The sequence below is a fragment of the Telmatherina bonti genome (assembly GCF_933228915.1).
Source record: "Telmatherina bonti genome assembly, chromosome: 5".
NCBI lineage: Eukaryota > Metazoa > Chordata > Actinopteri > Atheriniformes > Telmatherinidae > Telmatherina > Telmatherina bonti.
This window is the reverse complement of record NC_136623.1, coordinates 14,676,377-14,702,555: the sequence shown is the minus strand read 5'-3', so window position 1 is coordinate 14,702,555 and position 26,179 is coordinate 14,676,377. Positions and strand designations below refer to the sequence as shown.

The 26,179-nt window shown below is 39.7% G+C and overlaps 2 protein-coding genes across 4 annotated transcripts in view; both read left to right on the top strand.

Moving 5' to 3' along the window:
- Window positions 1-1,031: 1,031 nt before the first annotated feature.
- On the top strand, window positions 1,032-20,207 carry ago1 (argonaute RISC component 1; the record flags this gene model as incomplete). Its single annotated transcript, XM_079240328.1, has 19 exons — window positions 1,032-1,056; window positions 5,030-5,216; window positions 10,126-10,246; window positions 11,545-11,726; window positions 12,238-12,374; window positions 12,684-12,818; window positions 13,508-13,595; window positions 13,840-13,987; window positions 14,133-14,252; window positions 14,330-14,452; window positions 14,572-14,705; window positions 15,037-15,221; window positions 16,133-16,292; window positions 16,570-16,660; window positions 18,437-18,631; window positions 18,809-18,943; window positions 19,038-19,139; window positions 19,257-19,456; window positions 19,675-20,207. 19 exons carry the CDS (start codon window positions 1,032-1,034, stop codon window positions 19,781-19,783), a joined length of 2,577 nt encoding a protein of 858 aa, XP_079096454.1. The 3' UTR covers window positions 19,784-20,207.
- A 2,930-nt stretch (window positions 20,208-23,137) lies between these two features.
- Window positions 23,138-26,179, top strand: part of ago3a (argonaute RISC catalytic component 3a) — a 25,909-nt gene continuing 22,867 nt past the window's right edge. For all 3 annotated transcript variants that reach the window (XM_079241201.1, XM_079241202.1, XM_079241200.1), the window contains exon 1: window positions 23,138-23,774. In XM_079241201.1, coding sequence (XP_079097327.1) covers window positions 23,756-23,774 — 19 coding nt within the window. In that variant the 5' untranslated portion in view covers window positions 23,138-23,755. The remainder of the gene's footprint in view (window positions 23,775-26,179) is intronic.

Here is a 26,179-nt window from a genome sequence, read left to right as displayed (position 1 = left end):
CAAACAAAAACAACAACTGCTGAATAATAATATAAAAGTAGAAATGCAGCATATTTTACAACTATTTTACAAATAAGGTAAGGGCTTGCAGAGAAATGAACATATATGCATACTTTTTTGTTGTTTTTGGTAAAAAAAAAAAAAAATCATAAATCATAAAAGTAAAGGTAAAACTCAAATAATTAGTTGTGATGTTGTTTCTTCCCCTTCACTTGACTTTAAGAAAAAAAATCTGATTTCGAATTCAAAGGATTTTCTGTAAATTAAAAAATATATGTTTCCACATCGCTGTATTCAAATAATTCTTGTCATTTGTGTTGTTAGAAGTACACTTTTCACCTCATCCAAATTCTTGATGAAACATACACTGAAAAAATTAATAATGGTTAGAAAGATGTTATATTAGCTGCATATAATTGTATTTTTTTAATCATATAACTGTTAATGAAACATCCATTTTAAAGTTGGTGACTTGGCAAGCGCTTAAATATCTGCAGTGTAACTCCACCTTCAACCACTAGGATGTGGCAGCGAGTTCCTCAGCGGTTCCTTTACCTTTTTTTTTAAACCGCAAAGAAGATTTTTTTTCATGGTTTTTTTTTTTAAGGGGGGAGGGGGTTGAGGGGCTGGCCTTTTTTGTTCCACTGGAGATTCCTGCTTGAACGGTGAGCAGGAGCAACAACACACCGCCGAGAAATCACAGCGCCGTGGCCAATCGGCTCAATCGCAGCATCGGGGGGGATCAGGCTGCGCTGCGGAGGAAGAGTTGTTAAAACCAAACACTGTCTCCTTCCGACGTTTGCAGCGGGTCAAACCAGCTACTACCAGCTATCGCCGCTAGCCTCACCTCCTCTGCTGGTCTGGGGGGCTCTGGCAGGGGCAGGGGGCGGGGGTACACCGAGAAGGGAGAAGACTACACGCCGAGAGGAGGGGGCTGGAAGTCTGAGACGCTTCCAGCCTGAAGGGGCCGGCGGTTTGGCCACAGCACCCCGGGACTAGCTAGCTTGTATCCGCGCGGCTAAGTGAATGGGATGGAGCCGGGACCGTCTGGCGCTGGTAGGTTCCTTCATTTAAGTTGTTTAAAATAAAATAAATGAACAAATATAGCTGCAGATGCGGATTGAAGTTGGGGGAAAAGCAGGGCATCATACCCTGGCCCAGCGTCACAGAGATGTGCAAGGAGGATTGGTGTCAACCCTCTCTAGCATCTCAAGGTTTTAGAGTGAGATGGAGAAATCTCTTGCATGCTGCAGGCACAATACTTATTCATCCAGATTTATAGACATATACACGTCTTTTAGACTGCTGATAATATCTCCAGCCATGCGCGGGGGCAGGGAGGTCGTGGGAATCTCTGTGAGGAAGAAGGAGGTGAAGCCCGCCTTCCAGCAGCAGCAGCTGGCTGCTCCCTGCATGCCCCACACACACCAGCCTCCCTGTTCAGATGGTTGCTCACACTGTTTAGCGCTTGTTTAAACCGTATTTAATACCAGCATCTTACATGCCACATTAGGGACAACCCCAGGCCTTCCATTTGCAGAGAAGCATGAATAATTTATTTTCTAAAAAACCAAAAATAATCTCAATAGTGATATGTGCACATTTGCTGCATGAGTTGATGGGACCTGTTTTTACACTGGGAGAGACTGAGGGATTTGGGCTGCATAGCATTTTGTAGTGCTCTTATTCCTCTACATGTTTTATTTTCAGATTTACAGCCAATTCTTATCAGTGCCAAGATAACCTTTATTTGGCAGTATTCTTGTTTGACACTGAGGTGTGGAGGCAAGCAATGAAAGCACAAAATGGGAAGCCCTTCACTGTCAGCCCAGTTCTAAAGTCCACTTATTGTGGAAAATATTGAACCTTGACTATAATAAAATAACCTTTAATCTCTTGAGCATTTATAGGACAGGATGCTTTAACTTAATTCTTCCTTTTAAACAAACAAACAAACAAAAAAATACTGGTGGCTTCTGAGTCCTATTTTAGTGTCTTTAGGCTGGTTTTATTTGCACAGTTAAGCAAGAGGTTGTAGATCACAGTGTCATGCTTTATACATTTAATTCAATTCTGTAGGCTTGTTTTTATATTTTAGGATGGGGGAAGGGCCTTTGGGGCCCCTCATTTTAAAGTCTTGCCATTGTGGTTGAAGTGTGACAATTCAGGATGATTTCCCCCCCCCCCCCAGATTGTTCTGATATATTTATCCCATGGTTAACATAGTTTTGCCAAAGAAACTGAACGTCTTGTTAATGTCTTTTGCTTGTTGTAATGAGTTTGCTTTAACAGATTTGGGGATTTTATTAATATAATTTCTTTGAAATTCTATATTGTACTTTTTTTTTTGTTTATGACATTGAAAGAGGTTCAAATGGGGAGGTTCAAAATGCATGTCTGTTTCAAATTATGTTGATATGCTTAATCTTAATTCAAAATATTACTGAAAGACCGTAACAGGTAACTCACTCAGCTGGCCAGAAATGAACCAAAAAGAAAATACACAATACCACTTGCATGTATCACTAGGTATGACTTTAAAAGTAATTAACATGTGTCCTGGTCTTTCTGGCTTGTTGCGTCATTGTAAAGTCAGCAAGTAGTGAATGTCTTCCATGTTGTGATACTCTCCCGTAAGTCTTGCCGCCAACAAGAGACCGCTATTGTTTTGGGATATGTGTGAGCGCTGCCTCCGCTTCTCACCATCTGCCTTCATTGGCACGAGGGCGAAGTGTGCATCAGCGTGCGTGCGTGAGTGAGTGAGTGTGCAACAATCACAATCGAAACACGCTCACATGTTCGCGCACATACATGCTTTCTTGCCCATAGTGTATGTGTGGCCACCACATGTCTGGAGTCTGTGTTTACAGTGTTTGTCAGATGTGTGATTCTCCACATACAGACACAAACTCTCTCAGTACAGCATGTTTGTTTTTTTGTGGCTATTATGCGTCCTGTCTCTAGGGTTAGGGAATGTGTACTCGAGTGGTATGTGTAAGTCAAAGATTTTAATTGCAGCTATTTAAAGCAGGACTTTCCCAATTTAGGATGCTCAGCCACCTCCACCCTATGTGGGAACATGCTCTAAGCAAGACCAAAGAGGCCAAGGTCTCTTCAGCATGACCGGGGTGGCACCCTGCCTCCTCCCGTCTCCTCCAACCATCAGCCCAACACATGCACACACAAACATAAGTCCCCTGATATCCATGACAATACTGTGTTGCCATGGTGTCTCCATGGTGAGGCTGGGAATGTAGAGGGGGGGCCCTTTCTGTTTCTGTGTATGAGTGTGTTCATCGTAGCAAGGGCGCTCCCTCTGCCGTACATCCATGTATTTCTAAGCGTGAGATGGAGGAGCAGGGCAGCTGGGGTCTTTGTTGGGATGAAGGAAGGCTGCTCTCTGGGGACCCAGAGGTTAAAGTAGTGGGCCCCTCTCAGGCAGGAGTCACAGCTAGCCTCACATATACCAATCAGCCTAGGATGGACCCTTCCCCTATTTCTCCATCAGACCTTCTGACTTAATCAAACTTTTCTTTTTTTAAGAGCTACAGCTCGCTTGGGCACATATAAGTACTCAGTAGTGGGTCTGAGGTCATGCAATGTGTACAGTTAGTGAGGTTCTATGATTTGTTGTCATTCTGTTCTGTGCCCGTGAATATTTTCAGGTTTTACACTCTTTTGTTTACCCTGTGTGGTCTTACATAGTCTTGTATTGGTTTTCTTGTGCTGCACCTTGATCTTGGAGGAATGTAGTTTCATTTTACCACATAAGGTTGAAACAATAATTTTTTACTGGACTCAGCTCATGTCTGTAAGCTTACATGGTACAAGTCAGTCAAAAGTAAACATGCAAAGTCTGTTGGATGCAGGAATTGGGCTTATTTTGAGTCCCATTTGCATCCACCTAGTTCCTACTTCTCAAAAAGTTGAGACACATTTAGTAAATCAGTGTAACACCTGGAACTTCAATGGCCTCAGTCTTTATTTAAAGAATCTGAAACACCAACTTAACCCAGAGTTTTACCAACTTTCCACCGATGCTGATGGTACAGAGAAGATCATGCAAATTAAGTCTGTTGAGGCTGTTGTGCAGGACAGCTGTCTACACAGAGCAGTTAAACCAGGAAGGTTACTTCAGCTGTATTAACTAAATATGTTCATTTCTCTGGGTTATTTGTCTATTTGATCACATTAGCTTTGTCCCTAGTTCCTACAGTGACATGGAGGGCGTCAAGTATAACTTTACCTAAAAAAGACCACAGCTTCTGGAAAGTCTCCTTCAGATGTAAAGAAAAATTGTGAACTAATAGATCTGTCAAGTTGCTAAATATTTTTTTTTCTACCTCGATCAATTGAAAATTCTGGCACTTAAGAAGTTTATACTGTATAATCTTTATCGTAGCTTTATCTGTAGACTTGTGAGGTTATTGTTATTTTTGTTAAGAAAATGCATTATAACTTAATGTCTGAGTTTAACTGTTAATCACTTTATCAGAATAGTGGGTAATATGTTAATAAATGTAAGTATAAGGTGATTTTGTTTGAAGTAACAGTACTTTTTATTTCGTCCTTGCCCTTGTTTGTTTTTTGTATCTGTTCTCCTCTCTCCCTCCCTTGTCTTTCCTCCCATATCTAGTTGTTCCTCCTGCTCTTTACACCTTCATCACCCTGTAGCTCACACCTTATGTGACTTAATTCTGTTTTTCCCTGCCCTGAGATATCTGCTGCTTAACTTGTTCTTTGACAATGTTTCTTTTCTTTCCTGACATCTCTTTCCCTGCCTTCCTGTCCCTGCTGTTGACTCCTGTGGCTACTTATCACATCTTTTTTTTTTCACCCCTGCCTATGTTTCCTTCCTGGCTTATGCCCACATTTGTGACCCTCTTTGCCCTTCCTCCTGTTTCTAACCACTTCCTTTGCCACCTCCTGTCCTGATCTTGTTGTTCATTTTGTCATCCATTCCTGGTTTGGCCATACTTTAGATGAATGCCTTCTAATGTGTTCTTTCCTTGTCTTCTGTTCGGTCCAGTGCCCTTGGGGGTCTTTCCCCCACCCCTGCAGCAGGTGTTCCATGCCCCCCGCCGGCCAGGTATGGGCACTGTGGGCAAGCCCATCAAGCTGCTGGCCAACTACTTTGAAGTGGAGATCCCAAAGATGGATGTCTATCACTATGAGGTGGACATTAAGCCAGATAAGTGCCCACGACGAGTCAACAGGTAATATGCCGAATGACTGGTTACACTTTCAGTCAAAAAAGTGTCTGTTTTTTTTTTTTCTTGTCCCAATGTCCCACTTAAATTTTAAAGATCACTTTTTGTCAGTTTTTCTTTCTTTTTTTTTTTTTCTTTTTTTTTTTTTAACAAACAACTTAACACAGTGTTGCATGCATTTAAATAAGTCAACAGGCAGCTAAAATACCTGCTGTGAGGTACTGTTTGGAATTTGATGATAAAAACCCCAGCAGCCACTGGCAATGACCATGTTTTCAGTCTTTTAGAAGGCTGTGGAAGCAACCACTTCCAGCACAAGAACTGCTGGTGTTTTTTATACAGTTATCCATATTTACAGGCTAAACACCATTTACTTTTGTGGGAAAAATCTGTTTTAAAAGTTGAGGCAGAAGCATAGCTCTTTAAGTCTTAATCTATTACCTAGACTGTTTTTATGTGATTGTGCAGAAAAAAGAAATAATGATATAGTTAGAAGTGAATAACTTATGGAAACACATAGTCCACTTAACCTGTGGTCTATGTGTTTTTGTTTTTTTTTAGTTTCATATAATATTAAATGCTTTTTTTCCTTTTCTATAACAGAGGGCTTTTCTGCATTGAAAATTGTGTTGTTGACTTTAAAGAGCAAAATGCAAAGTGAAAACAGTACCTGTATAGAAAGGGTGCTTTAGGCTGGGGTAGGTAATCTTGCTCAGAGACTTTTTTTTTTTTTTTTTTTACTCTGGGTGACGTGGTTCCTTGTCCTGATAGTTGTCTGTACATTTTTAAAACATGAACAATAAGAAATATAGTTAGACCCCTCAGTTTACTGTAAATCTGTAAAAACTCTGACCAATCAAAATGTCCGGGCCAAATTGAAGTTGTTCATTTTTCATATTTTCTAAGCGTCTTCATGGCTGAGAAAATGCAGGAAGGATTGCTCAGACTCGGTTCATTTGCCTCCTCCTGCTAAACAGCCGAGAAAGAGAAAATCAGTGGAAAAAGATGTGAACTAGAAAAGCACACGGAGAGCACAAACCTCCGCCACAGCTTTAAAAACGTTCCTGGATCCACGTCTTCCTTTTCACATTTCCAATAACTCGCAAAAATGTATTAAAATCCGTCCTTAACATTTTGGGTTATTTTGAACTCAAACAGATGAACACCAGTAAAAAACATAACCTCCATAGCGGAGGTAAGAAAAAAGCCTTGGATCTTGCAAGGAGCAAAACCAGAGGGGGAGAAGCCAAGACAGTGTGCCACTTTCACATCTTGCTAGCTCCCCAACATTACCTACCCCAGCTTAAAATGCAAACTAAACTCTTAATAGGATTTAGTTTGACATTAGGACACTGGTGTCAAACTCAGATCTCTGAGAGCCGCTATCCTGCAGGTTTTTGTTTTTTCTGTGCTCCTACACACCACAGTAAAACTAATGGATCATCTTGATGAAGTTGACAAGAAGCTGTAGGATTCGTTTGATTTAAATCAAGTGTGTTGGAGCAGGGAAACCACAAAACCTGCAGGATGGCATCCCTTGAGTTTGAAAACTTTGCAAGATGTAGTGTATTCTGTAACACTACAGTAGCTGTGCCAAAGTGACTGAACTTGACAAATAATGGAGTTAGAAGTGAATTTGAACTAAATTTGCCCTTTCACCTTAAAATTATATTAATCCTCCCATGGATAGTGGCCGTGTAGTGGACACCGATTTACAAGCTTTTTTCTTACATATCCATGAATGAGGATGGTATTTTTGTAAATGAACCACTTCAGTGGATGTTTGTGAGTGATCCAGTACGTTTCCACTCACTGGAGAATTAATAAATATGATATAATCGAACATAATGTAATTGCACAAGTTTGCCTTTGCAATAAATATGAAAAGAAAATAATAAAGCTCTATTTTATAGATTTCCATAATGTTATTATGATTATATTTTATTTTATAAATATTTTATAGAATACATAAAAATAAATCATACATACATAATAAATTCTAAATATCTCTAATAAAAAAAAGTGTCATTGCATATGTCTGTAGAGGTGAAATAATGTTTATTTATTTATTTTATTTTATTTTGTATTTTTTATTCATGCATGAAAGGGTTAAGCTGTGATGTGAGATGTGGAGTCTGATGTAGGTTAAATTAGACCAGTTGTTTAAACTGGTGACTCATTTAAGTAAGGTAATCTTTCAAGTTGAATTGATGGTTGCTTGCAGTAGAATTTGTATTGTAGCTTTAGTAACCATTTGCTTATCACCCTTGATAAAGTTAATATTAGTATATATCATTTGCTCAGTTCAGCTCCTTGCACATGACGGGTCACAGAATGTAAATGAAAAGCACATGCTGGGGAAACAAGAAGCAAGAGGAGATAAATTAAACATTAAATTACAGCAAGCAATAATTAACTCTTATACTGACCTGAGACAAGACAAGAATCTCCCCCCATTTCTGAGACCCTCTTGTTATTTTAATAGCCAATTAGTTGTCTGATCTGTACTACATTACAACAAAAATATATCACCATGTCCATGATTTGTAGCATTCATTACTTTAATCCCAGCACTGAACAACATAAAGAATGCACGCCAAAGCTCATCGGGGAAATGTACTGTCTGTTTGCCGAGCAGATATGTCTCATGGCTCCCCAGAGAGCCAACTCCGTACAAAATGAAAAGAAGTTCTTGTCTGCCTTTTTGAGAGTAATTGGCAACCTTGCAAACAATTTATGTCTCATCATGTTTGATTCAAGATTATTAATTCTTTCACGGAGGCATGAATGTCATTTTCCTTTTCTACTCATCATTCTTTGCTTTTTATTATTTAACTTAAATGCTGTCATGCTCAGTGGCGGCTGTCAGCAGAAAGTGGTGGGCTATCGTGCTCCACAGCTGCCTGATGTGTGGAGTCATGTTTTCAAGCTGGCAAGAAGCATGACTATAATGATGTTGTTTTATTGTCAGTTTTTTGGCTGTAGCCCAAGAGTTCTTCTGTTGACTGTCCCACTGCATGCTGCTAATGGCATCAGGCATTTGGATTATTGTTCATCTTCATTTCAGATACCTAAACAACAAAATCCAAAAGAGAGACGTTTGGAATGGGAGCTTCTGGTTGTTTTGAAGTCAGATGTTTATGAGCAAACATGGTGTGTAGGGATATGATGTTATCGATGGTGATGCTGATAGTACTCATAATTACCAATATTACAAATAAAACTTGCAATAAAAGTAGAACCCAGTCGTGATATGCGTGAAAAGATTCTACTATGGTAAAACAATATACTGACCTCAGATTTGCAAATACTATCTGCTCTTATAAACTGATGCTTGATTGATGGTTTTTGAAAACCTCAATGCTCAGCTTATCATCACTTGTAGCTTTAATCAATATTGTTCTAAATATAATATACACGCCTGCAAGGCATTCCCTCTCTCCAGTGTAAAGTACAACAAGGAATTACCTGTGTGGTCTAACATAGTTGTAAATATAAGTCATAAGCTTCATGAGTGATCAGTTATTTGTGGTTATCAAGAAAGCAGTTGTTCTTTGACTGTTCTGTGAGCTGTTTTTTTTGTTAACATATATATATATCATCCTGGGAGTCATTGTGATGCTGTATTCTTCCTGCAAAGGCTAATTACCCCACTGACATTGGCAGTGGGATGATTAAAAAAATAGTTTTCTATGTTAATTGTACATGTTTTTGTGACAGTATGGAATTTTACCATAAAGTCAGGTTAATCTGTCTGTTAGAAAATGCAAATCAGCAGTTGTGTTTATGATTATCAGCAGCCAAATGAATGCTTCAAAGATGCAATTTTTAAGGCGTTTTGATGTAAACCAGTCATTAACCAGTAGTTTGATGCTTCCTGCTTGGCCTAAGTGATGTCAAGAGGAGCAACAGGCAATGAGAATGATGCAGGAGAAGGAGGATACCTGAAAGAGGGGTAGAGCGAAACAAACTTACAGCAACCATGATGGGGAGCAGGGTGGAGAAACTACATGCTATGAGAAAAGTAGAATTTGGCTAAAAATTGGCAAGAGCACCCCAACACCTTTTAATGTTTCCAGCATATAAAAGTATGTCAGTGATAAGAGAAGGACTTACAGCTTCACCATTACAGTGGACTTTTACTATAAATGATCAGAAGCAGAGCAGAACTGCTTGTTCATAAGCCCATGTGTTATTTGAGACCAACATTTCATGGACCTCTAATAGTGTAACACCTATTTTCAATACCCATCCCTGATGAAGTTACTGTATAATGACCTCTACAGCTTTAAAAACTTGACAAATGTCATCTAAACATTCCTGTTTTATTTCTAATAGCATGTTTTTTCTATGGAACTATGGAAAAGCAGTCCTTGAGCTTTGAGTCTTTCAGACTGAGATGGGTGTAAAAAGAAAAAAAAAAAAGAATAAATTTCCCCCATTTTTGTAATTAAATGCAGCTAATATGCCCCAGAAAACTTGTTGAAGAAAATAAACTTTGAAAAATGCACTTCCTTTGCGGTCTCCTCTCATTTGTAGAGAGGATCTTGGTCCCTGTTGGATTTGAGACACAAAGGGTCCAAGATGGCATGCAAAGGTCAAGCCCTTTGACCTCTTCCTTTCTGAACTGATCTGCATCCCCCACACTTAAATGAAGGCAAAGGCGTTGAACGTTGCCCTAAACTACAACCTGCACCCTCTCTTTTTTTGTCCTTACCTCTACCCCCATGACCACGAGATATCACACACACCAGCTGTATCCTGCTTGATCAATACTCTGTCATATTAGGAAACGTCCCTCCCGAACACAATAGAGACAAGATATTGTGATCAGGTGGTGGTTTTAATCGACAAAGTAGGATTTCTTTCTATTTCTGCTGCACATTAATCCCATTGTGTTTGTTGTCTCCTGCAGAGAGGTGGTGGAGTACATGGTTCAACATTTCAAGCCCCAGCTATTTGGCGACAGGAAACCAGTGTATGATGGGAAGAAGAACATTTACACGGTGCTAGCACTTCCTATCGGGAGCGAGAAGGTAAACGTCTGCTGTTGTTTCTCTGTTACAGTGTCCCATCATGGGATAGGCAACACATTTTCCCACAAGGATCAATACAGTTTATCTTAATCATTGTCCAGATTGAGTTTACACAGTTCCTCTTTGGGAGAGGGATTATCTAACTTGCTCTGCAAATCATCTGCTCACTTTTAGCTGCTGTTGTGCACACAAGTCTTTGTCTGGTCTTTAAAACAAAAACAAAAAAAAAACCCCAAACTTTTGCATTTTATGTTTGTTATTTCTAATCACAAAGAAGTATTTTCTTAAATATGCTTGATTCACTTTCCTGAAGAGATTTGGAAGAAAAATTGAAAAAAGAAGAGAAGTTTGGTCTCTTGGACAAGAAGTAGCCTATTTTGATTTTATAATCCCTTCTCACTGTAACTTATCTATATTATTGTATTTATTTATTTTTTTTAAAATTTCATTTGGGTTTTTTTTTTTTTTTTTAAATTACTTTTATTGTCAGGATAAAGAAATGTTGTTGTTTTTTTAAGAAACAGCAAAAATTAGCTTTTTAATAGGTCTGCTTTTTTAGTTCGCCAACTTGCTGTTTTGTCAAACTTTGTTCCTAAGATTATATTTGTGCCGTTTTCTCTCCCTCTTGGCATTGAAAGAAAATAATTGTCCATTCATTTTTTTCAGCAGCAATTTACTTGTGTTTTACTGCATTTGTTGACTGAGGCAACATTTGTGTCTGTATTGGATTTTACTGACATTTCCTACTCGCACCTCTCAGTTACAGTCCTGAAGCCCTCAGATGCTACTTAAAATTCCTCGCTGAGAGTTCGTACTGATGAGTTACACTTCTTTAAAGTGTGAGATGTATGCAAAGAATGTTCAGGCTTCAGTATTCAGAGAAGGTGATGGTTATTATCCATAAAGTCATAATTTCTACAATTACAACATTATGTTATGGAGGGAGTCAGGTTTTAACTGAAATGAATAAGTGTCTTACATACCTGGAATTTGCAGAACAGCTAAAAGTTGAACTTATTTATGTTTTTAGGTCTATTATTTTACTTTAAGGATTTCTAGTTTTCCATAATTCACCCTCTTGATGTTTTAAAAAAAAAAAAAAAGCTGTCTTTCCTCAGTGAAGTTTACTTTAAATAAACCAAAAAAATAAATGCAGATTTAAGCTCATGGACGTTTATATCCCATAAGACCTTGTTTGAAATCAAGGAATCTTGTTTGAAAGAGGATTTACATCCTACTATACATTCTTTTCATTTTCTTCCTCTGCACCCTCTTTCTTCACTGCTCTTCCTCTCCAGGTGGATTTTGAGGTAACTATCCCAGGTGAAGGTAAGGATCGAATCTTCAAGGTGTCCATCCGTTGGCTGGCCAAGGTGTCATGGCGCCTGCTGCAGGAGACTCTAGTCAGCGGGCGGCTGCAGGTCCCCCTCGACTCAGTTCAAGCCCTAGATGTGGCTATGCGGCACTTGGCCTCTATGAGGTAAGCCATAGTAAACTTTACAGTTCTAGCTGCACTAGTGCAGAACTGTCCAACACATGGACTCCTATCTGTCTATTAAGCTTTTGCTATGTACACAATCCCCAACTCCAACCAAACTGGTCATTTTTACTGGTTTTATGTTGTTTGTATGCTAAAGCATGTCAATGCAGACCTTGTTCTTTAATTCACACTGCAGAGTCTTAGTGTAGCATTATGCCTACAGGCATGACTCGACAAAAGATGCTTGTTAGCTGAGACTTGTGTGAAAGTAAACAATTCTGATAGAGATAACTGGTTTCAGGACATGATCTGAAAATGGTGAAACTGGAAGTCCTTGACGGTGGATTCTATTTCCCTGCTTTTCGAAAAAGTCTATTCAGAATCTGTCCTGTCTTTTTCTGGTTAGGTTACTTTTTCTGAGGGAGCAACTTAACTGGAAATGAGCTCATGCTTAGATCATGCTCTAAATTTGCACACTCATCATTTTCTCATCTCACACTCATTGAATTAGGTACACTCCAGTGGGCCGTTCATTCTTCTCCCCACCTGAAGGATACTACCATCCACTAGGAGGGGGAAGGGAAGTCTGGTTTGGCTTCCACCAGTCTGTACGTCCTGCCATGTGGAAGATGATGCTGAACATTGATGGTGAGTCACTGAAAACGAGCTTACCATTAAGAAAGTGTTGTCATTCAGTGATCTCAGTATTTTTTTTCTGAAATGGCATGACTAGATGAAAACATCAGAATACACATGTATAAAAGCTAAATCTTCTGTTTGTGATAACACAGGAACTGAACCTTTTAGAGATGTTGATCTTCTGTCTTAAAACAAGGCTGCTGCTTTTCTATGTATGAAATGAATTTAACACTAATTTTGACTGTGAGTGCTATCAGAGGTGACAAAAGCTCCTAAAAGTTGTATATGACACAACTGTTGCGATCTGTCTCCCTCTAGTGTCTGCCACGGCTTTCTACAAAGCCCAGCCTGTAATCGAGTTCATGTGTGAGGTTTTGGACATTCGCAACATTGACGAGCAGCCCAAGACTCTAACAGACTCTCAAAGGGTTCGCTTCACCAAGGAAATTAAAGGTAGGCAACTAGCTGCCATATGAAGTTACTTCCTGCACATCACGTAAATCCAAATCAATACACCCATAAGCATTATGGGAAACATTTCCTCATTTACTGTTTGCACAGTCCATTGTAGAAGATTTTGTTTCCGGTCATCTTTTGTGTTTTTACTTTTGAGCTAATGAGAATGTTATAGATCTTTTTATAGAATCCATTGCACCAATTTATTTGGTGAACTGAATTGAAATGTATGTATCTATACATGAATATGGGATATTAGGATACATAATGATCAATTTCAGCTCTAATTAAATGTCAGCATTAACAATTGAAAATTGAATTCCACTGATTACCTGTATTATAAATGTGTCCACCGCTCTGGTTTCCCATTGTTTTTAGAGGAAAAAACATTCAATAAGATATAGAAAGAAGTTCAAGTGATACGTAATACTGTCTATCACAATGAAATATTTATTAAACAAGGTTAGGAAATTATTGTTGTGAAACTTTTCTTTGTCCTGGTGGCAATAGTTAGGAAGGACATGGGCTATGCAAACCTGAGAGTGGAGTTATAGGACTTACTGGGTGTGTTTATGAGGGTGATGGGTAATGCTGTTCAGCGGTGGATGTGGTCATTTCAGGTCAGATGATGTAATACAAAATGTCATTTAACATTTATTGTTATCTACTCCACTTATTTTCTGCAGGCCTGAAAGTAGAGGTGACCCACTGTGGCCAAATGAAGAGGAAGTACCGCGTATGCAATGTCACCAGACGTCCTGCCAGCCACCAAACGTAAATGCAAAGATGCAGTTTATTTATTATCTTGACACACTAATATATGAAGAACTCACTCCCCAGCCCATAAGAGAGGGGATATACTGATGATATCCTTCAACTGTACATATTTTTATATACAAGCATATTTTAATGCAAAAAGGGACATCCAGGCAACTGTAAAGCCAGGTCTAATGGTGGTTGGGCATCTACTCATGTGCGTAATGATAATGACCCAATGCTGATGAGCATGTATTTCCAGGTTCCCCCTCCAGCTTGAAAGTGGGCAGACAGTTGAATGTACAGTGGCCCAGTACTTCAAGCAGAAGTACAACTTGCAGCTTAAATACCCCCACTTGCCATGTCTACAAGTGGGGCAGGAGCAAAAGCACACCTACCTGCCCTTGGAGGTGAGGAAGTCTTCAAAGATTATATAGCCGTTGTGTTTTTTTTCTTTCTAAAGAGTTTAACTGCACATAACATGTGCTCGAACAGAGACTTTAAATTAGTTTTGATGCCAACACTCTAGTGACTCCATGCACTGACTCATTTCAGGTGTGTAACATTGTAGCTGGTCAAAGATGCATCAAGAAACTGACAGATAATCAGACCTCCACTATGATAAAAGCCACAGCTCGCTCTGCACCTGACAGACAAGAGGAGATCAGCAGGCTGGTATGACATATCGTATGAGAATATTTGACTTGTGAAAGTTGGAGGCAATGAGATTAAACCATGTTCTTGCCCCACAGATGAAGAACGCCAACTTCAACCTGGACCCGTACATCCAGGAGTTTGGGATCAAAGTGAAGGATGACATGGCAGAAGTGACAGGCAGAGTGCTGCCAGCTCCTATTCTGCAGTATGGAGGACGGGTACACATTGTTTGCCAGCTAATAGAAATAGCCTTTATGCAGTAGCACGTTTTCCCACTTAAAACAAATTTGACCTAATTTTGCTTACACAGTTCCTCTTTTGGTCTTCTCATCCACAGAACCGTGCCATAGCAACCCCCAATCAGGGAGTGTGGGACATGAGGGGAAAGCAGTTTTACAATGGCATTGAGATCAAAGTGTGGGCTATTGCCTGCTTTGCCCCCCAGAAACAGTGTAGAGAAGAAGTGCTCAAGTAAGTACTGAGTCGCAGTGAAGATAATTTTTTTTAACAGTTCCCACATATAATGTTTTATTATTATTCATTGTGTTTGATAGAAGTAAACATTTAGGTCTACTTGTAATGTAGAAGTTTCACAGGAGAGGATGACCACAAGCCCACATTTATCTTTACAAATGTAATTATTTTCAGACTCTTTACACTTATTTGATTAATTAATGGCAGACAAAACTTCAAAAGACAACAGCATCTTTTATTTTAGCAGTCAAAAAGCTAGTCTGAAGCTTGGCTTTTTGTTGTTTTATTTGCTGTCACTTGTCTCAACCATTTCGTGGTTTGGTCTCAGGAACTTCACAGACCAGCTGCGTAAAATCTCAAAGGATGCTGGAATGCCAATTCAGGGGCAACCGTGCTTCTGTAAATACGCCCAGGGAGCAGACAGTGTGGAGCCAATGTTCAGGCACCTGAAGAACACCTATTCTGGACTTCAGCTCATCATCGTCATCCTGCCAGGAAAAACTCCAGTTTATGGTATTGTTAGCTTATTTCTAACATTGAAGCCTGCTTTGGTATTTTGCGCTGATAAAATGAATTACTGCAACTATTTCTTAGGGCGTTGTGACACTGTTAGGCATAATTAAATGATCTCTAAATTATTTTATTCCAAAATTGACCTGAAATTGGTATGTATACAATGTTTCTATTTATTTGTAACTTAAACATCTGTTGGCTAAAACGTCATGTCTGATGGAAAGTCATGATTCACCTAAACTGATCAATGATCCCACATTATATTAAATGGCATTATATTAAATATCATATGATTTTAAGGTGAAAATGACTGCAGAAGCTCAGGAACAGTTCTGACAGACATCAACACAAATTGTTCTAGTGTCCTCAATGGTTTAGTATAAGATAGGAATAATCTGGAGAAATGCATGCTGCCACCCATCAATGATGTCCAGTGAGGTCCCCTACTGAAAATGCTTTGGACATTATGATATGTAAAATTACAAAATGGGAGGTCCCAAATGCTGTTTTTAAAAGAGAAGGCGTAACGGTGGAAAACATTTCTCTGTTCCAACTTTTCTGTTTATATATTGTATTAGTGCAAAATTCAAGGAAATATTTTTTCCAAACATAAGTTTGGTCTTTTTCTCTGTATTAGTTTTCCGTCATGCGAAAATGATTTTTTGAAATCACACAAGTCTGTTATTTGCAATTTATAAACAGTGCCAGTATTTTTGTGGTTTACGATGAGAGCTTGAAAAACAGTTGTGAAAAACGTGTTGTTTTTAGTCAAAGAATCGACTAAATCCTCTTCTAATTGCACTTAAATTATGACTATCAAGAAACTTCTAGACATGTTACTGGAAAGAAATGTAAAAAAAAAAAAAAAAACCCACTACCACAGTGTCTAATTTCCAAACTGTCCTTTCCAGCTGAGGTAAAGCGTGTGGGAGACACTCTCCTCGGCATGGCTACACAGTGTGTCCAGGTCAAGAACGTAGTGAAGACATCGCCTCAGACTCTTTCCAACCTCTGCCTCAAGATCAATGTAAAGCTGGGAGGCATAAACAACATCCTGGTGCCTCACCAACGGTGAGCTTCTGTAGGAGCTGCTTTAAACAACACCTGCATGTGTGCAACACTAGTGTAATAGACAACTTTTGGAAAAGGTGTTGAATAAAACGGATTTTTTAATACTATAATTTCATGGGTTGTAATGACGCCTTATGAATAACTCTACTGCCTCAGACTTTTTAAAATTATTTTAATTTGCTTCAGAAGGTAGTGCTGATATAAGTACACAAAGGCAACCCAGTCCCACCTTGTTCAGCAAATGTAATTTGCATATCCTCCCCCATTATGCTCTCAGGTCAGCTGTGTTCCAGCAGCCGGTGATCTTCCTGGGAGCAGACGTCACACACCCCCCAGCTGGAGATGGCAAGAAGCCTTCCATTACTGCTGTAAGTCTCCAAAATCACGCCTTCATTAAACAATACCTGTTTGGCTCGAATACAATCTCAGGAAAAGGAAGGGAAACTAAGCCGCTTGTCGAATGTGGGCGTGCAGGTTAAACCCATGTGTAGAAAGCACCAGAGGGCTTTTAGGTTTTGGTAACTTGATATCCTCTCTTAATACTACTTGTCATAAAAATAAATGCTTACCTATCGAGGGAAAAAAAAATGTTGTTTTATGATGAATCAGTTTGAATGAGGTTTCTTGATTTTTCTGATGAGCTACAAATGAAAATCTTTTTGTCACCATTTGGTCAAAGAGATGCTTTTTATGTGCCAGTGAATCAGCATGAGGGTCTCCTGTTTGTGTGTGATACAGCAGTCTTCTGCTTGCGTCACACACCTTGAAGTCACCGATATTTTAAGTTACTTTTTAAGGACAAAAAGATTAAAACCAGAAATTTCAACACCTGCATTTCTATTGACATACTTTTAAAGGCGTTCAGCAAAACAGTGACGTTAATATGAATATTCACCAGTTAAAATCTTGCTTGAGCAAATTGCAAAATCCCTCCTCAGTTCAGCGTTGAGATTCCAGATTTAGCAGAGCTCTTCTTTTTTTTTTTTTTTTTTTTTAAACAGTCAAATAGAAAAATAGCAACAACATGTAAATAATGCAAATGACCTCAAGATTTCAGAAAAGCCAGCACACGTGCCGTAGTTGCTTGGTTACAGGGACACTGGGTGAGCACTGAGAATCACAATGCAGGTAAGGGAAAAATGCCTCAGCCAAAAATGGTTCCTTTAGCACATTCAGTCTTCAGCACAGTTAAAACATTTGGAAGTAGAAAATAGACTTTATTTTAAGCTACAGTAAGCATTAAAATCACTGAAATGTCGCAGAAAATACATTAAAAGTATTATGTTTGCTTGAGTGATCTTATTTTTATCTTCATAGAATTATTAACTAATTCTGTGAATTTTTTTTTTTTTTGAAGGGGGAAAAAAATGTGGTTTTAATAATTCAAACTAGCTTTAACAACTACCCTGTGTTGCATATCCCCTCCAAGTGGGTTAAGACATGTTGAATGTAAATCAATAATTCAGACTCACGTTTCTTTTTCAATGTATTGACAAGATAAATACACAAACTCGGTGCAACTTTTAAGTGCAGATGATGATGGATGCCGACAGCCAGGTTTTTGTTTAGACAAATGAAGCTGAACAAAGGATACAAGAATGAAGGGAGGAGTTGGTAAGGATAAAGAGGAGGAGGAAAAAAAAAAAAAGCTTGTCACTGACTCACATTCAAAAAGGAAATGATGTCAATTCTCGTACGCTCTTGACCTCAGCTCAGCTATGGTTGGCTGTGTTGTTGCTTAGCAATCATGACAAATGATTGAGTCACGCAGAGAGAGCGGGAGAAGGGAGTGGGTATGTTCGGAGCATCTGGGGTGTGCAGAAAGCGTATGAAAAAATGTGATTGTGGCATATTTGACTTAGAGGTTTAGAACAAATAAAATGATCCTGACCCAAACACATTTCTCAGGTGTAGAGTTTTGGGGATGTGAATATTCAGATATACACAGTGGGACAATGACTCATGAAAGGACTCAATGCACATTGGTGCAGTCTTGAGTCTTTTTCTTCCACGCTAGTTGGACTGACAATCTACTCTCATAATGTTCCTTTTCTCCACCATGCCTGATAGATGAGTTTATGCAAAGTTACTCTGATGGTGTCATGTTCAGCTGCACTCACTCCCCTGTGCTCACTGGCCTCCAGGTGGTAGGCAGTATGGACGCCCATCCCAGCAGATACTGTGCCACCGTGCGCGTCCAGAGACCCAGGCAGGAAATAATCGAAGATTTATCTTATATGGTGCGTGAGCTGCTAATTCAGTTCTACAAGTCCACCCGCTTCAAGCCCACCAGGATCATTTTCTACAGAGATGGTGTTCCTGAGGGACAGTTGCCACAGGTATGCAAGTTGACATAGATCACTAAAATACATTGTGAAGAATTGAGTTTAGATGTGTCATTTTCAAAATTTGAGTTTGCGACTTAATGTGATGCTAGCAAATTGTATGGCTTTTTTTTTTTTTTTTTTTTTTTTTTTAAAGCCTTGACTTTTAATAAAATGTCTTTCTGTGTGCAGATTCTCCACTATGAGCTCCTGGCCATCAGAGACGCATGCATTAAGCTGGAGAAAGACTACCAGCCCGGTATCACCTACATTGTGGTACAGAAACGCCACCACACACGCCTCTTTTGTGCTGACAAATCTGAAAGGGTGAGTGTCCTTTTCTATTGTGTTCTGCTTTTATACTGGGCATCTAGTTTTCCATCATCTTTTTTTTTTTTTTTTTTTTTTGTTTGTTTGACAGATTGGGAAGAGTGGAAATATACCTGCAGGGACTACAGTGGACACCAGCATCACTCATCCGTTTGAGTTTGACTTCTACCTGTGCAGCCATGCAGGCATACAGGTACAAATAATATCATTTAATCTATTCATTTTAAATAGATTTGAATTTTAATAACACTTAAATCCATTTTCCCTCCGAATGTACTTTCTGATTACTACTATTTGCATGTTTCACTAGGGTACCAGCCGACCATCTCATTACTATGTCTTATGGGACGACAATCGGTTCACGGCGGATGAGTTGCAGATTCTAACCTACCAGTTGTGCCACACTTACGTTCGTTGTACCCGCTCAGTCTCCATCCCTGCACCAGCATACTATGCTCGTCTTGTGGCCTTCCGTGCCCGCTACCATTTGGTAGACAAAGAACATGACAGGTTAGTGGGTTTATGAAGAGCATTACACACTTCTACTATACACTGTTAAGTATGCCTGTCAAAATCAAACTGTTCATTATTGTTTCTTGCATATAAAGAGACATTTGAAGGGATTTGTTCTGAACATGCTGCTTTCTACTAGATGTTGTTCTGACAGACTAATGTAGAGCATGTCTGGCCTTTGCTCAGTGTCTGCTTTCCCTGTTGTGGCTTTGCAGTGGAGAGGGCAGCCATGTATCCGGTCAGAGTAACGGTCGGGACCCCCAGGCACTGGCCAAAGCTGTTCAGATTCATCACGACACTCTGAGGACCATGTACTTCGCCTGAGCGCCACCAGCCATCATTACCATCGTTCTCTCCCACCTCATACGTACCTGAGTGGCCAGATGGTCCACTCCCACCTCATCCCCATCCCTTACTCCCAACAACTGCCCACTACACATCCTTCACAGACCTGCCATTCAGTCTCTCAGATCCATAAATCATAAGGCCCTTCTCCTGTAAACACAGGCAGACTCTTCAGTCTCATGCACTCAAAAGGTTATGAATATTGTTCTTGTCATTTTTTGTTTTTACTTTATCAGGACAATTGCTCTTTTTATGTTGAATTTTTAAAACGTGGATATTATTGTGTAATTATATTGTACGCTACCTTCACACTCCTATGTATGTAAGTATGCAATACGGATGGGAGGAAAAATAGGCGATAAAAAGGAGGAAAAAAAAAATCCTGAATTTTTTTTTTTTTTTTTACTGCCACCACAATGCTGCCTCTTTACCCATCCGAAAGCCGGATGCCAGTGTTCCAAGCCCCTTAGCACGGGGTTCCTCCAGAGGGGTGGTACTGGGCACGCACACTTACATGTGTCATTTTAACATTGTCATGAACTACATTCATGTTTTTAATTTTTTGTAATGTTATTTTCTTTTAAACCGCCTCGAGGAATTTGAGGTATGGTACATTAGCACTTAGTGTTAGCATGTAGGTGCCACCAGTCCTGCACATAAAGAGCTTGTTAGTACATGTGAGGCTAGCCCGCTGGTCTTGATATTAGCAGAGACAGAAGGAGCAGGTGTAGCATATCATAGAAACAGGAGAGAAGTGTTGTTGCACTCTGTCGTTGTTGGCCAGTCCCTAGAGATTCAGTCTATAGAGGCAAGCTTAGCATAAAAGTAGAGGGACCATTTGCTTAGAGTGTATCAAATATACTTGCACCCCATGCACCTAAACCAGCATAATTAACCAGCCAAAAGTGATGCCAACCAGTGGAAAAAGGGGCACTTAAACAGGAAGATAATCTTTTATTTCTGTAGACATTGCTCTTTTAGGATTTACGAGGCACTTTGTTTTGTTTACTTATTGATATATTTTACTTAAAAATGGTGAACTTCTTTCATGAGACTTGACACAGACAACTTTGGAGTTTAACATCCACACTTGCATAACTTTTAGAACAATGCCAATAGGCTAGGCTAACACTACTCTGTAAATCAGAAAAACAGGAAAACGTACAGTCTGTGATCACTCAAGTGCTGCAAAGCTGAACTTGCATTCAGCCACCGACCTTGTTCCAATCATTGTGCACATTTTTACGTGTAACGGTGAAGTTGACGCCACATAGTGCATTCTAGACTTCTTCCAACGCAATTCTTTGCGTACCTATACACATCTTCCTTCCCCATGTCCTGTTTTTAAACCGCTCTTTCCTCTGCAGGCATTTACAACTCATAGCCTGGATAATAGAAGCACATACATAGAGTATGCTCTCTGTCGTCTTCTTAGCATGTAGAGACCAACATGGTCAAATGCACTTATTTCCCCTCAACTATTACTCATAGGCTTCTCTGTCATAACTTTCTCTCCTTGCTGTCTGTTTTCATGTTTGGCATCACATACCTGCAGCATCCCCTGCCCCAATCCCCTACCCTGTGTTAGCCAATCCCTATTGGTGCTCTGTGTGCATGGGCGGCACAGATAGGGGATTGCTACATTGGACAGGGTGGGCCTTTTTTATTTTTATTTTTATGTTTTAACTACTACTTAATATGCCCTGCCTTTTACATAAAGTCACAATCTGGATATATGGAAAAATGCATGTAATTATTATTTTTTTATTGACTGGATATTCTGAGCCACCTTACTTTGGTATTCTTAGAGGTAGGAGCCTTGTGCTCACCACTGCCTGTCAGTTGTTTTGCCTCGATTGTGTAATTGTTATTAAGACTGCATTTCTTTTTTCATCATTATGAATATTGTGACTATTGTCAGAGTGTATCCTCAAGAGGGCACTGTGGAGACAGTCTCAAAATTCCACCTCAGTTGCCCCTAAAGCGCCTCAAATCTTGTCTGATGGTCAGAGCCCCTTGTCGTTGAAAGGGTTTAGAAAATATGAGATCAGATGAGTTTGATTTTTAAATCATGTTGATGAATTTGCATAATCAGAATGCCTTTGTACACCGTTTTACTGATCCATTGTGTCCAAGGTGATTTGTGTATATATAAATATGTAATATTTACCTCTTATGTATTTTGGCCCAACACAAGCTGGGCCTTTCACAGTTGGGGCCGGTATTCAACTCCACATCTGTGCTAAACAAAAATCAGTCTGGGGCATTTCCCAGCACCACTGGGTGCACCACCTGATGCAGTTCTTCACTCACTGAAGCCACAAAAGCACCTTGCAAAGGGAGACTCAAAATTACAGTCACCCTAGAAATGTATCGTGGAAACAGGAGAGACCACTCCTCTCCACACAGCCTCATGGTCTAACTAAGCAATATTGAAGCCACTGATCAAGAACAGTCCTTGTCATAGCACTTCCCAATAGATTTGAATGAGAGGACATGGAAGCATATTACTTTGGCTCTGTGTGTGATAGTATGGGAACTCTGTTGGGGAGGGTTATTTTTTAAAAGAAAAATAAAATTGTTTTTTTATTACCCCTTGTTCTTTGGATTGTTAATTTGGTTTTATGGGATTGACTTTATTTACAATATAATGTTTTTTTTTCCTTGAATGCAAAAATATGAAGTAGAATTTAGTACAGATTACCATGGCCGGATTATCCAATGGGCATTTTGGCCAGGGGCCCACACCCCTTGAGGGCCCATGTGGGGCCCACATAGGCTATATGCCAGTAGTTTGGAAATTAAACAATGTATATAAAAGCCAGATAGTTACAGCACAGTGTCTAGTGTATTGCTACTGGTACCGCTGACTGATAGATGTTAGAAACGTCGTTTCACAGTGTATCATTCACAGTTTTTACAATGTTATGGTGTGGAATGGGGCCCCAGGAACAATCTTGGCCCAGGGGCCTGTGCACTTTTAATCCGGCCCTGCTGTTTACCTATTAAATGTTACTGAAGATGATCCGTGACTTTAAAGTCAAAACCTCACATCTCTACGTGCAAATGCTGTGATGTATGAATAAAAAAAATGTCATTAATATATTCATAAACGTGGGATTACCTCTGGCTGAAGGCGGAGTTGCTTTTTCTGACGTCTGCTGACACAGAGTCCACCTCTTCCTGTCGGTGTCAGAAAGGCAACTTCACCATATTTAGCTGGCTGGCTGAAGCTCTGCAGAGTTTATCTGTCAACCAGCCTGGAAATCTTGACATTTATCGTCAGAAACAGTGCGGCGTTGACACCTTTGTTTTGGCCCCGGGATACAGATTACAGAGGACGACGTCGTTGGACTGCCGCGCCTGGGAAAAGGCCCCGTGTTAACAGCTGTTTTTAACGCCATAAAAGTAGCCGTCGTCTGTCAGAAATCCAACTATCAACCGAGCTAGCCAGCTTGCTAATCACTAGCAGCCCCGACGCTCGCTGTCAGTAGATTCGAATTTATGTCGTCTTCGCTAATGTCCAGCTATTGGTAAGGATTCATATGAACTCGCTGACCCCGCTGTGATGATATCCTGACAGCTTCTCTCGTCTGTTCCTGCCACTTTCCTGAGCCTGGCTAGCGAGCTAACTTTGCTAACTAACAGGTTCTCCCTGCTACAGCGTCTTCGAGCAGCCAGTAGCTTTCGCAGTGGCAGTGAAATCCGATTTCATACGCTGACTGGGGGGTGGAAACGGTGCTTTGCGGCGACCTGGGCTGGTGAAACGACTGAGGGGCCCCTTTTGACAGTACGTGAGGAGTGAGGGGGTTCACACCAAAGATCAGGACACTTGTCAATTAGCGCGCTGCTGAGGCGCTGTGTCGCTGAAGGAGACACCGGAGTTAACGGAGGAGCTCCAGACGTTTGACATCTGTGATCCGGGAAGTGAACCGGGCAGGGACCTCATGAATGGAAATCGGAACTACAGGTAATTCATTTTTATTACTAAGTTGTTGAGTTTTACAGTTGTAGTGTAAGTAGAAGTTTATGTGCCCCGGGTGTATCGTTACTGGTTATCCTTCGTAAGACGAGACTCCGGTGTGACAAAATTATGTGACTCGGCCGCTATCTCAAGTTCTAGCAATTAAAAAAAAAAAAACCCAAAAAAACAAAAAAAACCAATTTAAGTACAACCTTATGTATTTACTGCTTGTTGCGCAGTTTTATAATGGATCATTAGTTTCCATATCGGCAAGTTTTAGCAGTTGTAACCGGGGAGCGTCAACGCCTCTACTGTTACGTTGACTTTACGTGCGTCACAAACGTTTCATTGAGAAAAAAAACCCCCAAAAACCTCAAGTCGTATTACGGCTTGAACTGTCGAATTTCAAAGTTGAATTATTTTACTGAAATATATATTATTGAATACTTTGTATTTGTCAGGGTTGCCGAGAAGTTGATTTCGTTTAATTTATTTCCTCGGTGTGGTCTAAATTAGCCTCCCAACAAAAGCCTGGCATTCACTTGTATTAGTATAGAACTGCTGCCTCTAACCTACCACAGCAGGTCACACGAGAACATGTGACAGAGGGTTAACTGTCCTTTTTCAGGTTCCCCGGGTTTTTGGTCAACAGTCAAGTTCCAACTGATCTCAATAACTATAGTATAGTAATTGACCTGTTTGTCATGCTTGTGCTTAGTGCTGAAAACATTAAATTACTAGTGATGTGTCATTCTGTAATTGTGAGTAGGTAGGCTTTTTTTTTTTTTTTTTTTTTTTTTTTGTCTTAAATCTTCATCTAATATTTCTTTTAGCTTATAACCAGTCTGAATCTTTTAAGTAAAATAAAGAAAAAAAAAAATCTTAGTTTGTACATAGGTGACCTCACAATAACTTGTAAATACTTGTCTGGACCTGGCAATGAACCCAGTTGCCTGTCCATGAAAAAGTGAATGTCCCTTTCTTGGTCAGGATGGCAGTTTAACAGTCTGAACCACCTGGCTTTGTCTCCTCTGTAACGGATGCTTTCCACTTATGTGATCATAAACTGAATCCTAGCTGCTCTTGATTAGCCAGTGATACATGATATAGCATTTGGTTCTCTGCCCATTCCCTCCTTCTCAATAGGAGATCCCTCTCTGCTGCCTATTCTTTTATTAGCATCTCAGCTGCTCTCAGGTGTGTCACCAACATTAATGGCGTATGGGACCACAAGGTGTTTTCCCAGCAACTAAGCGCCCACTGATGCAGACAGTTGTGGAAAGTGATGATCTATTACCCATAATCGGTTTGTTTTACTGAGCCAAAAGACAAATGTGAGTTTATCCTGTAGTGTAGGTATCTTAGTTTTTGGTATATTTTTATTTTACTTGACTTATGCCTCCACAATAAACATACCATTCAAGCTTCTCAAGGAGAATGTTTGCCTTAAAAACCAGACCTGCCATTAGTGGATGGTGTTTGCTGATAGCACTCTGAGAACACAACACATGCAGTTTCACACAGAGTATATTGTTGGCCAGCTTTTACATTAAGTGTTTTAGGAGTAAGATTTATACTTTCATTTCAAAAGACATTAATGCATTAGTACAAACAGAAGCAAGCTTTGATACATAATTTTTTTGGCCGTTGTGATATTGCATCTGTGATTGTGTTCTTGGTTTACAGTCCTGTATCGCTTACTGCCACCAGCCAGCCAGTGAGCCCTGTGCGTGGGTAAATGATTAAAAGGGGGGCCCTCTATCACTCAGTCCGTGGGATGGATAGTGGTTTGAGGAAATGCAAATTGATTGCTTAGCCCATTTAGACAGACAGTCCTTTTTCTCCCCAGTAGTAGCCTGAGAACCTGTACATGTGGCATGGAAACCATGGCTCTCAAAGAGTTTAGCACCAGGGATATAAAAAGTTTAACACTTCTTGGCCTTGAGCAAATTTAATCCATTTTGATGTGCCAAGTGCACAGCAGTCCAGCAACCAGCTTATCACTTGATGTTTAAGTTTATAAAGCTTGATTGATGAGTAATTTAGAAAAAAATATGGGTGCACTTTTAAACTCCAGCAATTATTCTGTGCAATATTTGAATATTAGGTAATAGTGAAAATAAACTTCTACTCCTTAAAAAAACAAACAAAAAAGTCATCAGCTTACTATGACAAAATTGTTTGACATTGCCTGATTATCTCTGATATATACTGTGCATCAAGTGGAGAGAAAGTGGTGTGAATTATGAATTATGGACTTGCATCTATTAGAAAACTATACAAGATTATTTTTGATGGCCAAAAATTTATTTTATTGCATTGTAGGGGTCGGAAATTGAATAGAAAAAAAAAATCGATTATCAGGATTTGTTGCTGCACAATTAAAAAAAAAATCGATTTTTTTTTTTTTT